The 12,559-nt window shown below is 56.6% G+C and overlaps 1 protein-coding gene across 1 annotated transcript; it reads right to left on the bottom strand.

Moving 5' to 3' along the window:
* Positions 1 to 556: 556 nt before the first annotated feature.
* RNF166 (ring finger protein 166) lies at positions 557 to 12,444 on the bottom strand. The gene is made up of 6 exons (XM_062586250.1): positions 12,267 to 12,444; positions 8,814 to 8,970; positions 7,659 to 7,771; positions 7,217 to 7,331; positions 6,476 to 6,583; positions 557 to 5,774 (listed from the first exon to the last, which is right to left on the bottom strand). The coding sequence occupies exons 1-6, from the start codon at positions 12,440 to 12,442 to the stop codon at positions 5,709 to 5,711; spliced, it is 735 nt and encodes a 244-aa protein (XP_062442234.1). The 5' UTR covers positions 12,443 to 12,444; the 3' UTR covers positions 557 to 5,708.
* Positions 12,445 to 12,559: the final 115 nt, after the last annotated feature.

Genomic DNA, 12,559 nt, shown 5'->3' on the forward strand with positions numbered 1-12,559 from the left:
AGGGAGAGCATTGTCGGGGAGTCAATGGCAGGGAGGGCTCCAAAAACCCCGGAGGGAGGAGGGCCCTGGTGATGAAACCGCATTGCCAAACCCTCCATGGGCCCATTATCAGGAAGAGTTAATGAGTCAGGGGATGAAGCTGTAAAGATGAGTCCTCTGTTTGAGAAGGGAGCAACCGAGATAACCGGTGCAGCGGGGCACGCACCTCCTTCCCGCAACCTGCCCTGCCGGAGCCGAGCACTCCCCCTCGAGCAGCAACAGGTTGGACACCTGCGGCCATGGTCCAGTCAAGGCTGCGAGCAACGTGGGAGCCGGGCATCCCCGGTGCCTCCGCTTCCCTGCTTGCCGATGGCCCAGGCTCCCGGGCCTGCAGGATTCCCAGCGCGGTGCTCCTGAGCCAGGTCTCGGCGTGAGCCAGATCTCAGCCCTGTCAAGCAGGTGGCAGGGTAGGACGAGATTGAAACACGGGCAGCAGGCAGGGTGGCGGCAAAGCCCCGCTGACGGTTCGCGGGTACCTGTGCCCCATGGGGGAGACGCTTCACACCAAGACAGCCTATGGATGAAACTGCCTTTATTGAGAAAAATGGTTTGCTACAAATATGTCATTGATTTTTGTTTTCTTCTTCTTCTTCAAAAAACAGTACGTCTCGTTAAAAGTTCTAGTTGTTATGAAAAAAGTCACAAGTAACACACTGAACAGCATGGCCACTGGCACGGCGGGAGCCTCCCTGTGCCCAGAGCCATGGGCACAGCCCGGGCGGCACCACGGCCCGTCGGGCACGGCCGTACCCAAACCCCTTGCAAAGAGGAGGTGAGACACGCGCGGGAGCTGCCTGCAGAGCGCAGCGCATGCCTGCAGCATCGCAGCCTGGGCCTTAAAGTGCTTTACAAAAGCAGCGGTTGCTGCCCCTGCTCTGGTATTGCTGGGGCAGAAAGGAGGAAGGAAGGAAGGAAACAGAGACGTTAACAGCGCTGCCTCAGACAGGTGAGGGGCTCAGCTCCCACACGCGCAGCTGGGGTGCCCCCCAGGAGACTGCGGTGGGAGAGATCCCGCTGCTCACCTTCCCCTCGGGAATTAGGGAAAGTCCTGGGCAAGGCAAGAGGGCTCTCAGTTTGCTGAGCATACAGCGCTGGTAAGAGAAGACACTGTCCCTTCACGCTAAACCCCACTCGAGGGATGGGAGTAGAGAAGCTCCAGCCCTTTCCATGTGGCCTGCACCCGTTGAGCCCTCAGCTAGGGGACCAGATGGTGCGAGGGGGCCTGTCCAGCTCTGCGGGCTCCTCGTAGGACTGCCAGCGGCTCTGGGAAGCTCACAGCCCTGCAAAACACTCGTTACTATTTCGATCAAGGTAAAAAAGATACAGTATTGCTAAAGCAGAGCTGGAGGGAAACAAGTCTCTTGGGTAAACCATGAAAGGGTGCTCCTCCCGGCAGTAATGTGCAGGGACGGCTTAGCAGCCAGGCCTCTGGCACACTCGAGGCACCAAGCATCAGCTGCACCGCAGTAACCCAACACAAGCATGTCTCCTCCAGGGCAGAGGCAACAAGGGGTTTCAGTACCATTTTTTAATCACATTACTGCAGTTCAGCAACCACATGGGGTCAAACACCTCCACATAGCTGCTGTACAGAGCCTGACCCCATAGCAAAGGCGCTCCGATAGCCCACAGCCCCACCAAAGAGCTCCAGCATCTTTAGAGGTGGGACTTGATCCTTTGAGAGGCCATTCTCAAACCAACAGGCTCTGGAGAGGATTGCTTTCTGGGCTGGGACGCAGCTCATCTGTGTGCTTCCCAGGCTACAGGGAAGAGCCCACGCACCCCCCTCTCCTGCTTGAATCATGTGCTAGCAGCACAGATTCAGCAGGCACAGGAGATATCCAGAACAAACAGACCATCGAGGACACCGACCTCTCTCCATCCTGGTTAAGACAGGCTCAGCAGTGGAACAGCCAAAGCCACGTACAAGCCTTGCAAGGACCACACGACCCCAAACCCTGCATCCTTTCCTCTGGGGGCAATCCAAACCCCTAGACTCTCTGTGCTGCAGGGCTACAGATTTAGTTGGACAAAACCAAACCTCAACAGCCAAGACATTAAACTGAGGGGCCTTTCCACCCCGACAGCTCTGGCCAGGCAGAGCCTCATCTGCCAGGGCAGCTCGCGCAAGCAGAAAACTGCCCCAGGACCACGGAGGAGCTGTTTGCCTCTAGCTTGCCCACACTGTTTCCCCTGCCTGCAGCACCTTTCTCAAAGGGATTCCCAGCCTCCACCCCCAGCGAGCGACCCCCAGGCATCCTGCCACATCCGCAAGGCTCCGGTATCCTGTGCCTCTGGGCTCCTGCCGGGACCCACTGCCTGGTGAGGCCCCAGCAGCAGCAACCATGGCTGAGCAGACCCCAGGAGCGCTGACAGCACCGGACACCTACACGAGTCACCCTCTCCTTTGGGCACCTCTGATAAATCACAGCCTCCACGATGTGCGTGGCCGCTGCTCCCCCTGCAGGGACCTGCACAGTGGGACGCAGCCAGCATCTGGGTCCCCTCCCCTGACAGGGCACAGCACGTCCCCAGCTCCCCGCCTGCAGGGACATACCAGGCGACATGCAGAACTGGGCAGGGCGAAGCAGGCGAGGGGAGCAGGGTTTCCCTGCGATGTCGCTCTGTGCCTGGTAACTGCACTGATGTCACAGATCTGACACCAGACACATTTGTCACCCAGCAGCCCAGGTGACACTCCACTTCTGCTCTTCTCTATAGCATCAACTGAACTGGCACTGCCAAGGGACCAGGCGTACCGCGCAAGCTCTGGCATAGCTGCCCAGATAGTTCTGACCTTTACAGGTCCCTTGATTAATCTCCAAACAGAGGCAGAGCTGGTGGGAAGACGAGGTCAATACTGACCTCTACACAAACCGGTGCAACTTCTACCAGGTCCGCTCTCGAGCGGAGTTGTGCCTCCCGGCCTGTATCCCGTGACACCCCGGCAGTGCACAGCGAGGGGCTGCTGCCCATTTTCCCACCCCCTCTCCGCAAACCCCTGTATGAATGAGACGTCAACTTGGCTGCAAGTTTAGTGCTGAATCAGCGGGTCTGCAGACTTCATGCACCATCACCTCGCTGCAGTTAATTGACTGCGAGGCTTGTGCTGATCTTGCGTGACCCCAAAGGAGGGCAGGGCCCCAGCACATGGCTCCAGTGACATCTCTTTAGATGGGAAGTGATTTTTGCTGCACGTGGGGATCGCTCCATTGTGCTGAGGACAGCAGCAGCTGGCTCAGAGGCTGGCAACAGATCTCCCTACCACTTGCACCCAGTTGAGCAGACTGGAAGCAACCAGCAGCACGTACCAAGAGCAAAGGGATGATGTGCAACACAGGTCAGCTGGCCTGGGCAGGCTGCAGCACAGCCAGGGTGAGAACGACAGAAGGGGCCACGCATGGGGAAGAGGCACGGCCTCTTCCGTAAGTCCTGCAGTGCAACCCGAACTAGTGCAAGGGCAAAACACTGTGGCCATCCCACTGCATCACAAGGGCAGGAGCTTGAGAGCAAGCAGAAGAAAGCTGTCCCTTCCACCTCGGACCAGGGCACCACATCACATGAGGGCAGCAGGCAGACACAGCGCTTGCTTCGGAGGAGTATCTCTCGGATCAGCATCTGCCCAGGTGTGCCTTATTCCCAGAGAATCCTGGGGGAGGGAGATGCAGTCCTGTGTTTTGGAGGGGGGACAAGATGCTCTGCATCAGGGTTGGGATTCTAGCACAGAGAGCACATACAGATGTCCCTCCCCGCCACACATCACCTGGACACAACCCAGCCGCTCTGCACTGCCTGTCAGCTGCCTGGAACTAATCCACCTGCTTGGTTGGTTGCACACTGCAGACAGAAACTGCCACTGTGGATTACACCTGCCATCTGTGTGCTCCTGCCCACAGCCACATCTAGCACCAGGCACCTGCTCCCACCACAGAGCAGCTCTGCCTACAGAGATGTTAATGCTGCTTGCTGTGTTAGGAATCTGGCATACGAAGTCTCACAGTGAAATCCTCCTTCTAGTGCCACGCTAGATCTCTTTTGCCAAGAAGTTACAGGAGCGTGGCAGGTTTTCTGTGGATTCCCAACTGTCCCAGATGGAGGAAAATCAAACCTGGGCATTTCCTGGCAGAGTTTTCACAAGCCTACCACTGCAGGCTGGACCCCCTGCTCTTGGCTCTATGCTCAAACACCATAGCTCATCGTTTAACTACAAGCATTTGAGAGATCAAACTTCAGGTAGGGGAGGGAAACCCATCCATCAACATTAGGCCTGCATTTACAGCAGAAAGCACTGCTAAAGCCAGCTGAGCGAGAGTTGCTCCAGTCATCCCACTTGGCAAGAACACAAAGAGCCTGGCCACACACACTGGAGAGGGTTAATGGCCCGGAGATCGCAGCCAGCAGACCAGCTCTTGGAGAGCACAAAGGGCTGCTTTCCCCCCCAAACAAGGCAGCCCTCTGAGCCACTCGGCACACTGCTCGTACCTTACTGTACAATTCTCTTCCCAAAAGGGACCCAATGGCCTAGCTGTGTTTCTGATTTGCTTCTCCAGCCAACAAGCTCTGCCCACAAGGTGCTGCTCTAACCTGGTCTCTCCTGCAACATCACTCACGTACAAAGAAACAAACTAACGGAGAAACAGAACAGCCCAGAAATAACAAAACAGGAAACCCATGCACTTCCCATTGCCCAGGCAGAGCCCCACCCACAGGTCCAGGGTCCAACATCTCCCTCCCAGCCAATTGCAAATCCACAGCATGTTTGTTTGTTTTTTTAAAAAATATACTTTCTTAATAATGTTCCATAAAAATACTCTTGTCCCCAGTCACAGATATTGCAGTGTGAAGAGTAATAGCTTCTGTTCCTGCTCTATAAAACGTGGAAAAGGTATCACACCGATTAATGTAGAAAAATGCAAGAACTCCTAGTATCACAAGAGCTAGTACAAAATGAGAAAGGTAAGAGTTTCACTGAATGCTGGATGCCAGGACAGTCCATGGCTCCCTGCAGACTCTTCTGAACCCTCTGGCGTCACAGTGCACGAGGGCAACAGTCTTGCTTCGGGATTTAGCCCAGTCTGTTTTTGGCCTTGCCTGTGCAGTAGCAGGAAAACAAGGCAGCTCTTGCCCACAGCGTGGGGGACAGAACAGACCAGTATCTCCAGAAATAGCCACGTGGGGTTTAAAAAAGGCTCCATGCTGTTTTCTTCCTTTTTTTAAAAGAACATGGATGATTCCAGTTTAAAACTAGCGCATTTTTGCATAAAATGCATCATAGTTTTACATACCTATTAAATTGCAACAAAGAGCATGAAGACGAATGGTGCCAAAAAGCATCTAATAATAAATAGATCTGGATACAGGTATATACTCCGTATATGGATATGAAACGCCCAACTGAGGAACAATCCCAGTCCTCCGGCACAGACATCACTCTGCTCCCAACAGGGAATGTCTCTGCTCACTCACCAACCAGTCCAGTGTGATGCTAAAGAGACTCCACCTTCTTAAACAAGGTGGGATCAGCCCAGAAAGAAGTTGGAAGAGAGGTGGTGGGTCTCTGGGGGTGCCGAGAGGCCAAGGAGCTCCGTACCTCCTCAGCAGGAAGGCTGAGTGTGCAAGAGGAGAAGAGATATGAGAGAGGGGTCTGAACCGATGCTCCGCAGTCACCTTCAGTTCTCGGAGAGGGACAGTGCCAGGGCAGCCTGCAACGCTGCTTCCTCATCGATATTATAGTCCTGGAAACAGAGAGCGGCCAGTCAGAAGAGCCAGCACTGACCACAGAGCCTCCTCAAAGCAGTGGGAACAGGCAAGGGGAGGAGCCTTTCTGTTCCCGATCCTCCCTCCAGGCTGCAAACAGTGCAGCCCCCCTTTACCTCTGGCAAATGGGGCTGTGAGGTTCCAGGAGCAACACACTCTTTGGGGCATTCTGGGTCTGTGCCTACAGTCCCTTGCCTGCTTGGGTCAAATCTGGTAACATCGCTTCTGCTCTTGGACCAGCTGTGTGCATGGGTGAAACAGGTCCATGTGAGAAGCAGTTCCATGTCTCCCCAATTGAAGCTCCTAATTAGGTTTCTCAAGAGTTTAATGGAGCATGTGGAAGAAGTGACCCATGTTCACAGACTGTAGTAACATTTCCCTCCTCCACTTTCAGTGGTGTTTTCTTGGGTACATGTTTGTTGAGGACCAGCTCAAACTCCTCTGCAGGGCAGGCTGGGGAACCCAACTTTGCACCCACGAGCTCTCCAAAGTAGGGCTAACGTGTGCTGCACGCATCCTGCAAAGCCCAAAGAAGGAACTGTCCCCTTGCTCTCCTGCAGGGATGGACACCAATTTGGCCTGGTACCGGCATGAAAGGGCAACGGCTGGTTTCACTTCCCAGCCACTCAGCAGGGGACACAGGGAATACGACTCAGCTTTGGCTCATGGGCGTACTCACCACAAAGGTGTCATAGGAGAACTTGTGCCTGTGGAGGAGATGCTGCAGGAAGTTGGCGCTCTTGTAGCTCGGGTCACCCCAGGGCATGGCTGAGCAGACTGGGCACACCTGCAGCAAGAAAGGATAGGGGAATCGTGACTCACAGGCACAGACCCCCCTGCCTGCCCCCAGGAGGCCTCTGTCTCCCACAGAGGGGTGGGGGCTAGCGCAGCTGTGACACAAGATGAAGGTGAGCAGCAGTCTCCCTTCATGACAACGTGACCTGCAGCAGGTTGCACTAAGCAGGGGGTTCATCCCTATTCCCTCCTGCCTTGGTACATCCCTCAGCATGCAGAGCCTCCAGGTATGCAGCCCAGACTGCTTTTAGCCCGGTGACAAGTTACACGTGGGTGCACACGCACCTCTGAAATGGTGCCAGAGCTGCAAGTTCCTCACCTCAGTCACCCACAGCTGGGCTGAACCAGCAGAGCTGGGGGAGAGCAAACTCAGCACCTCATGGATGGCATGCATAAGGGGACAGAGGTGGCTCATTCCAGAGAGTCTTACAAAGCTGGCAAAGGCAGTTCCTTACCTCTTGTCAAAGAGATTCAAAACAAATTAAATGACCTAGAAACATAGCTGCACTTCCTGCGCAGCTCTGTGTTCAGGCAGCCTTAGATGAAGCACTGGTTAAGATATATTTGGATTCCAGGGGTTACCCCACACAAAACTGTCCAAGCCCAACAGGTCGGCCTCGCTCACCACTTTGTTGGGGTCATTGCGGTGATTCTCCATGCAGTGCTTGACTAGCTCCTGCTGGTCCAAGTTCCGGGCCCCACAGTATGGACACACGAACGTTGAGCGATTGGGAATATTGCTAAGGAAAGCAAGAAGAGCTGAGATACTTGCAAAGGGCCTGGACCAACTTCTCCCAAACTAATCCAGCCTCCCTTGCTGCTTCCTGGTCTGTTTTGTCCCACCCACCCAAGGCAGAGGTGGGTCACTCTCTGAAACAGCACTGGGCAGCACCCTGGCTGCAGATGCCATGAGGGAAAGGGTGTCAATGCGTCTTCCTGAGACCACTCCAGGATAATGAGAAAGTGAAACATGTCCTGGGATTTTAGGGCTTATAACAAAGAGGGATGCAAGCATCTGTAAGGTCTGTAAGCAGGGACAGCTTTCCCTTCCTGATGCATGGCAGTACCTGGGGATGGGCTGGGATGTGGGGACGACAGGGACGAACTTCGGGCAGTTGGCCATCTGCTCTTGTACCTTCGCACAGGATGAGATGTGAGAGCGCATTTTTGCTAGGGTTACCTAGAAAACAAGGAGAGGACACATGTTCCTGGAGGCTGCAGGAACCCCTTCCCCTGCCAGATGCAGCATTGGAGCATCTGGTCTAGTTTAGTAGAGCAGTTTCGGCCACACTTTGACCAATCAACATCAGAATGAATATTGGTCCATGCAGGCTGACCCCCACCAGCGCATAAACTCTGCACCAATCCTTCCTCCCCTGCAGAGCAGAGCGATTTGGGGTTGCGTGCTCTCAGCACAACATGCCCCCAAAGGTTAAACACAGAAAGTTACCCAGGCTGCATTACTGCAGCGTTAGCTCCATTTTCCTTTACACTCAGAAACCAGGAGCACACAGTGCTATGCAGCTTGGCTGACAGGTGGTAACCCTAGACTGCTGACACAATCACATGGGATCATCTCTGGGCCACAGCCAGGGAGTTACAGGAAGATCCCCAAAGTATACGGAAGCCAGAAAGGGCATCAGCCCAACTTGTAGAGACACATCATGAATCATAGCTTTATAGCTGGTCCCAGAACTGTCCCAGACCAGATTGTCCCGGGCTGGCCCATGTGGTGCCTATTGCTTGCTGCCAGTTCAGCTCCCTAGCAGCTGTCAGGATCACAGCACCTTAAGCAAGAGCTAAAACCTTATCCCCAGGAGGAATGGCAGAGCTGATCTGTCTCAGCCTCTCTCATGTTGCAGGGAAACCTCAGCATGCATCTGAAGGTCCCCACTGTCTAATAACAGCTCCATTCTGCGGACAAATGCAGCTAGGAGAGCACCTTCATCTTCGCACAGCCCTGCTTGCCTCAGGCAGTCATGCCTTCCCGGCCTGTGGTAGCAGCCTTCCCACAGAGAAGGTCCCACAGGGGCCACAGTATCTTATAACTTGGGAGCTTGCTGAACGGGGAACTTTGCAAACCCAACCACAGACAGCAAGTGACATCCTTTTCCCTGGCATCACAGCAGCAGGGCCAGGAACCACATCAGTGGCTAGCACACATCAGCATCCAAATGAAGCTGCGCCCACCTGGGAGAGGGCAGCTCCTTCACAAGCTTTACCTTCTTGCTGCAGCCTCTGCAAGGAGCCTTGTAGGACGACAGCTGTTTCTCCACATTGGAGGCCTTCTCTACCTTCTTGGGGTCGAAGGGCATGCGGCAGAGCGGGCACAGTGGAGAGGGCACTTGGAGGCAGGGCTGCAGGCACTCTCCACAAAACCTAGGGGCACAGAGAGCAGTGTCGAGCGCCTCGGTGGGAACCAACGTTGTCCCAGCCCAGGAGAGTCAGGAGCAAGACGCTGGCCCTGGGGCAGGGCATTGGCCCTGCTGTGCACCTGCATCCAGGGAATCTTGCTTGCCTTGGGCTGCGCTCCCTAGCAGGATCCAGGACAGATTTGAGGACACTCAGAGGAGCCTTAACCACAGAGGAAACAGCAGAGCCTGCACTGGAGGGTGTGGAATCAGCTGTCCCACCTGGATCCTTCCCATGGGTGTAACGGGCTCAATGTCCACTGCGTTCATCTGTCTCTGGCCATGCATACCCTATCCACATTGCTGACCTCGGCATCCCAGTAGCTCCCAGATGCCCCAGGGGCTTCTTCTTACAGCCATCCCCACTGACTCACAGCACTGTCAGACTACAGGGCAGCCCCAACACCGAAGATTAAATACCTCTGAGACAGATACTGGGAGTGATCAGACAGAGCAGGTGGCTTGGCACTGGGTATAAGGACGCCAGGCTCAGCCCAAATCTCACGTCCTTTCACACGCCCCGTGGAGAAGGAGCCACTCTGCAGGAGTGGAGCTCTCTGCTGCGTGCCCTCCAAGTCCTCCTCCACACACACACACCAAACAGTGACCTGTACACATCTGGGACAGAGTCACGGTGCACAGATAAAGCCCCTGCCTGGAGACCCACGGCCAGACACTGAGAGCTGCTCACGTGCCTGGGTTGTGAGTGGAGGGACAGATTAAATGGAGCCAAACAATAACCAGTGCCAAACATCCAGGCTGCATAGGAATAAAGCAAGTGGGTGAGCTACAGATTTACGGCCTGGCTCACTTCCTCTCAAGGTCCTTATGCCTGCAGGAGCAGAGATGAGAAATCAAAGTAGCAGAGAGGAAACACAGCGAAGCCACCCTCAGGGCTGGCAGCACACAGAGAGGAGGGAGCAGGCTGCCTCTCCAGCACAGAGCAACGTGCTCAGAGCCCAGCAGCTCCAACCAGGTGGGTCTGGCGCACTCACGTTTCCCCTTTGCTCAGCTGTAAAGGGAAGCACTGCTGAGATGGAGCAAAGCAGCGGCCTGAGTTGAAACCACCAAAATCCCACCTGGCACCCCAGACAGGGGCAAGAGCTCAGATTCCTGCACCAGTGCTGATGCTGCTCTGAATCCGCCCTGTAGGACAAGCACCAGCAAGTCCAAACTGAGGGCACATGCCTTGGACCTGCTCGGACCGGGCAGCACAACCCTGCAGGAACCTCCTCCACCTCCTTCTTCCATGTGAACACCACACCAGGAGGCCAAGCCTCCTCCCTGGGCACTACGGAAGGTGGCCTGAGAGCTCTCTTCCACCCATGGTCTGTGGACGCCTCCACAGTCCCACAGCGAGGCAAACAGATTTGGCCCTCACAAAGTAAACAACTTCAGCCTCTGCCCAAAGGGGTCACAGCCACGATGGGCCACCACTGGGGTCACGGCGAGCCAATATCCCCTTGTCACCCACAGCAGTTCCAGCCACAAAAGAGGTGTCAGGGCAGCGTTCGCATGGAGTAGGAACCTGTGGGAAATACTGCTCCTGCCTTCATCATCCGCACAGAGCCACATCCACAGACAGATCTGAGGCCCACCATCAGCATGGTTGCTGATACCCACCTGCAGATGAAATCTCTCTTACAAAGCCTGGGAGAACCACTAGGGGTTTCACATAGACCAATACTTCGAGTCAGCCAAGATCTAAACCTCTTTGTGCTGTTCCCTGGCCTGCAGGAAGCGCAGTCACACCATCCTCGTCCCCTCCACCTACCAATTGCCCTTACAAATCCATGTCACCTAGAACCAGGGTACAAAATGCTGCTCAATCTCTACAGCCGCACTGGGACCAGGCACAGGAACACAGTCACCACCTTGTCCCTGACTCTCCACACGAGCAATGACTAAGCCCTTCCCAATGCAGATCTCTCCTTCAAGGGGTTCCCAGGTGGCCTCCTAACACACTTAGAGCTGCACCATCATGCAGTGGCCGAGGAGCCATGCAAGGCTACAGCTTGCAAGAGGGAAGTCATTGCAGCTCCCTGACCTCACTCCACCACCCAAGTGGGCTGAGGGTTGCCCTCAATCCCAAATGATTCGGAGTTGAGAAAGAGCCAGATCTCAATGCGAGAACAAGTTGTCTCAGATATCAGCTTTGAAAGAGAAATTGAGGAGCCATCACTGAAAGTTTTCCTTTTTGTCTCTAGAACGAGCAGCTGGAGTGGGGCTGCAAAGCTGCCATCAGCACCTACAACCTCCTTGTCCCCAGCCAGCTACCCACAGCCAAGCTCCTGGTTGGCACCAAGGTCCCAGGTTGCACAGGCAAACCCCAGCTCCCACGCAGTAGGACTCCAAGATCTCCTGACCCTTTTCCAGCCTCAGTAACCTTCTCCCGGCATACCAAGGGACCAGAGGAGCAGGGCACAGCTCAAACCCAGCTTGGCCAACGTGTGATCTGGCCTTGGGTGGCCCAGATGCTCACAGAGTGGGCTCCAGGCAGGATTTCCATCCAGGCGAGACCACAGTGGCTCTGCCAGGGAAAGGGTGTCGGGGGCTGGGCAGAGTTTGGGGGAGATCCTCCCACCATGAGCTCCGGGGGGCACCCCTCTGCTTCCCCATCGACTCCAGGGTAGGGACAGGGTGACAGCCCAGCACCTGGGCGGCTCTTGTGGAGGGAAACAGAGGGTGCTCAGAGCAAAGAGGATCTTTGGATGCACCCCACAGTGAGAAGCCCCACTGTGGGGGCCAGGAACCCAGGTCCTGTCTGCAGGATGAAAAGAAGAGGTCCTGGTCGGGGGAGCATATGGGGGGCCTCAGCCACAGGACAGGGACCCCGGGGCCAGTAGGTCCCCACTTCGTAGGAAGGGGGCAGGGATGGGGGGCAGAGGCCGGCTGGGGAAAGGCCTCCAGCCCTCCAGTGTGACCCGGCGCCAATGCAGGAACGGGGGATAGGAAGAGGGTCCCGGCAGCGGCGGGGGGAAGGCGGCAGGACGGGAGCCCAGGTACTGGCGCGGGAGGCCGACCCAGCTCGGTGCGGGACGGGACGGGCAGACCCGGTACCGGCTGAGGGGCAGGACAGGGGTCCCGGTACCGACTGCAAGAGAGCGGGGCGGTCCCGGGCGAGGGGCAAGAGAGTGGGGGGCCCAGTCCAGGGGCGAGAGCGGGGCGGGGGGTCGCGGTCCCCGTCCGGGATGGGGCGGGGGGGGGGGAAGAAGTCGCAGGGGTCGCGGCGCCCGCCCGCCCCCCCCCCGGGCCCGGCCTCACGTGTGGCCGCAGCCCGCGATGCCGACGGCGCGGTGATAGACCTCCAGGCAGATGGGGCAGCTGAACTGCGCCTCCAGCGCCTCGGCGGCGGGGCCGGCGGGCGGCGGCGGCCGGGGGGACCCGCCCGGGGCCTGCGGCCGCTGCGCCGCCGCCGCCACCAGCAGGCTGCGGAACATGGCGGCGGCGGGGCGGAGGGAGGCGGGGGGGGGGGGGAACGGGGTGCGCGCGGCCTCTGTGGCGTCACCGCGCCGGCGCTGACGCGTGACGTCACGGCGGCGCGCCGCGAGCGGCGC

The sequence above is a fragment of the Rhea pennata genome, chromosome 13 (genome assembly GCF_028389875.1).
Source record: "Rhea pennata isolate bPtePen1 chromosome 13, bPtePen1.pri, whole genome shotgun sequence".
NCBI lineage: Eukaryota > Metazoa > Chordata > Aves > Rheiformes > Rheidae > Rhea > Rhea pennata.

Coding starts and splice junctions, on each gene's coding strand:
- RNF166 (XM_062586250.1), bottom strand. CDS start 12,442: ATGTTCCGCAGCCTGCTGGTGGCGGCGGCGGCGCAGCGGCCGCAGGCC. Junction 8,971..12,266: donor ATCGCGGGCTGCGGCCACAC/GTGAGGCCGGGC, acceptor CTGTGCCCCTAG/GTTTTGTGGAGAGTGCCTGC. Junction 7,332..7,658: donor ACATCCCAGCCCATCCCCAG/GTACTGCCATGC, acceptor TGCTTTCCTTAG/CAATATTCCCAATCGCTCAA.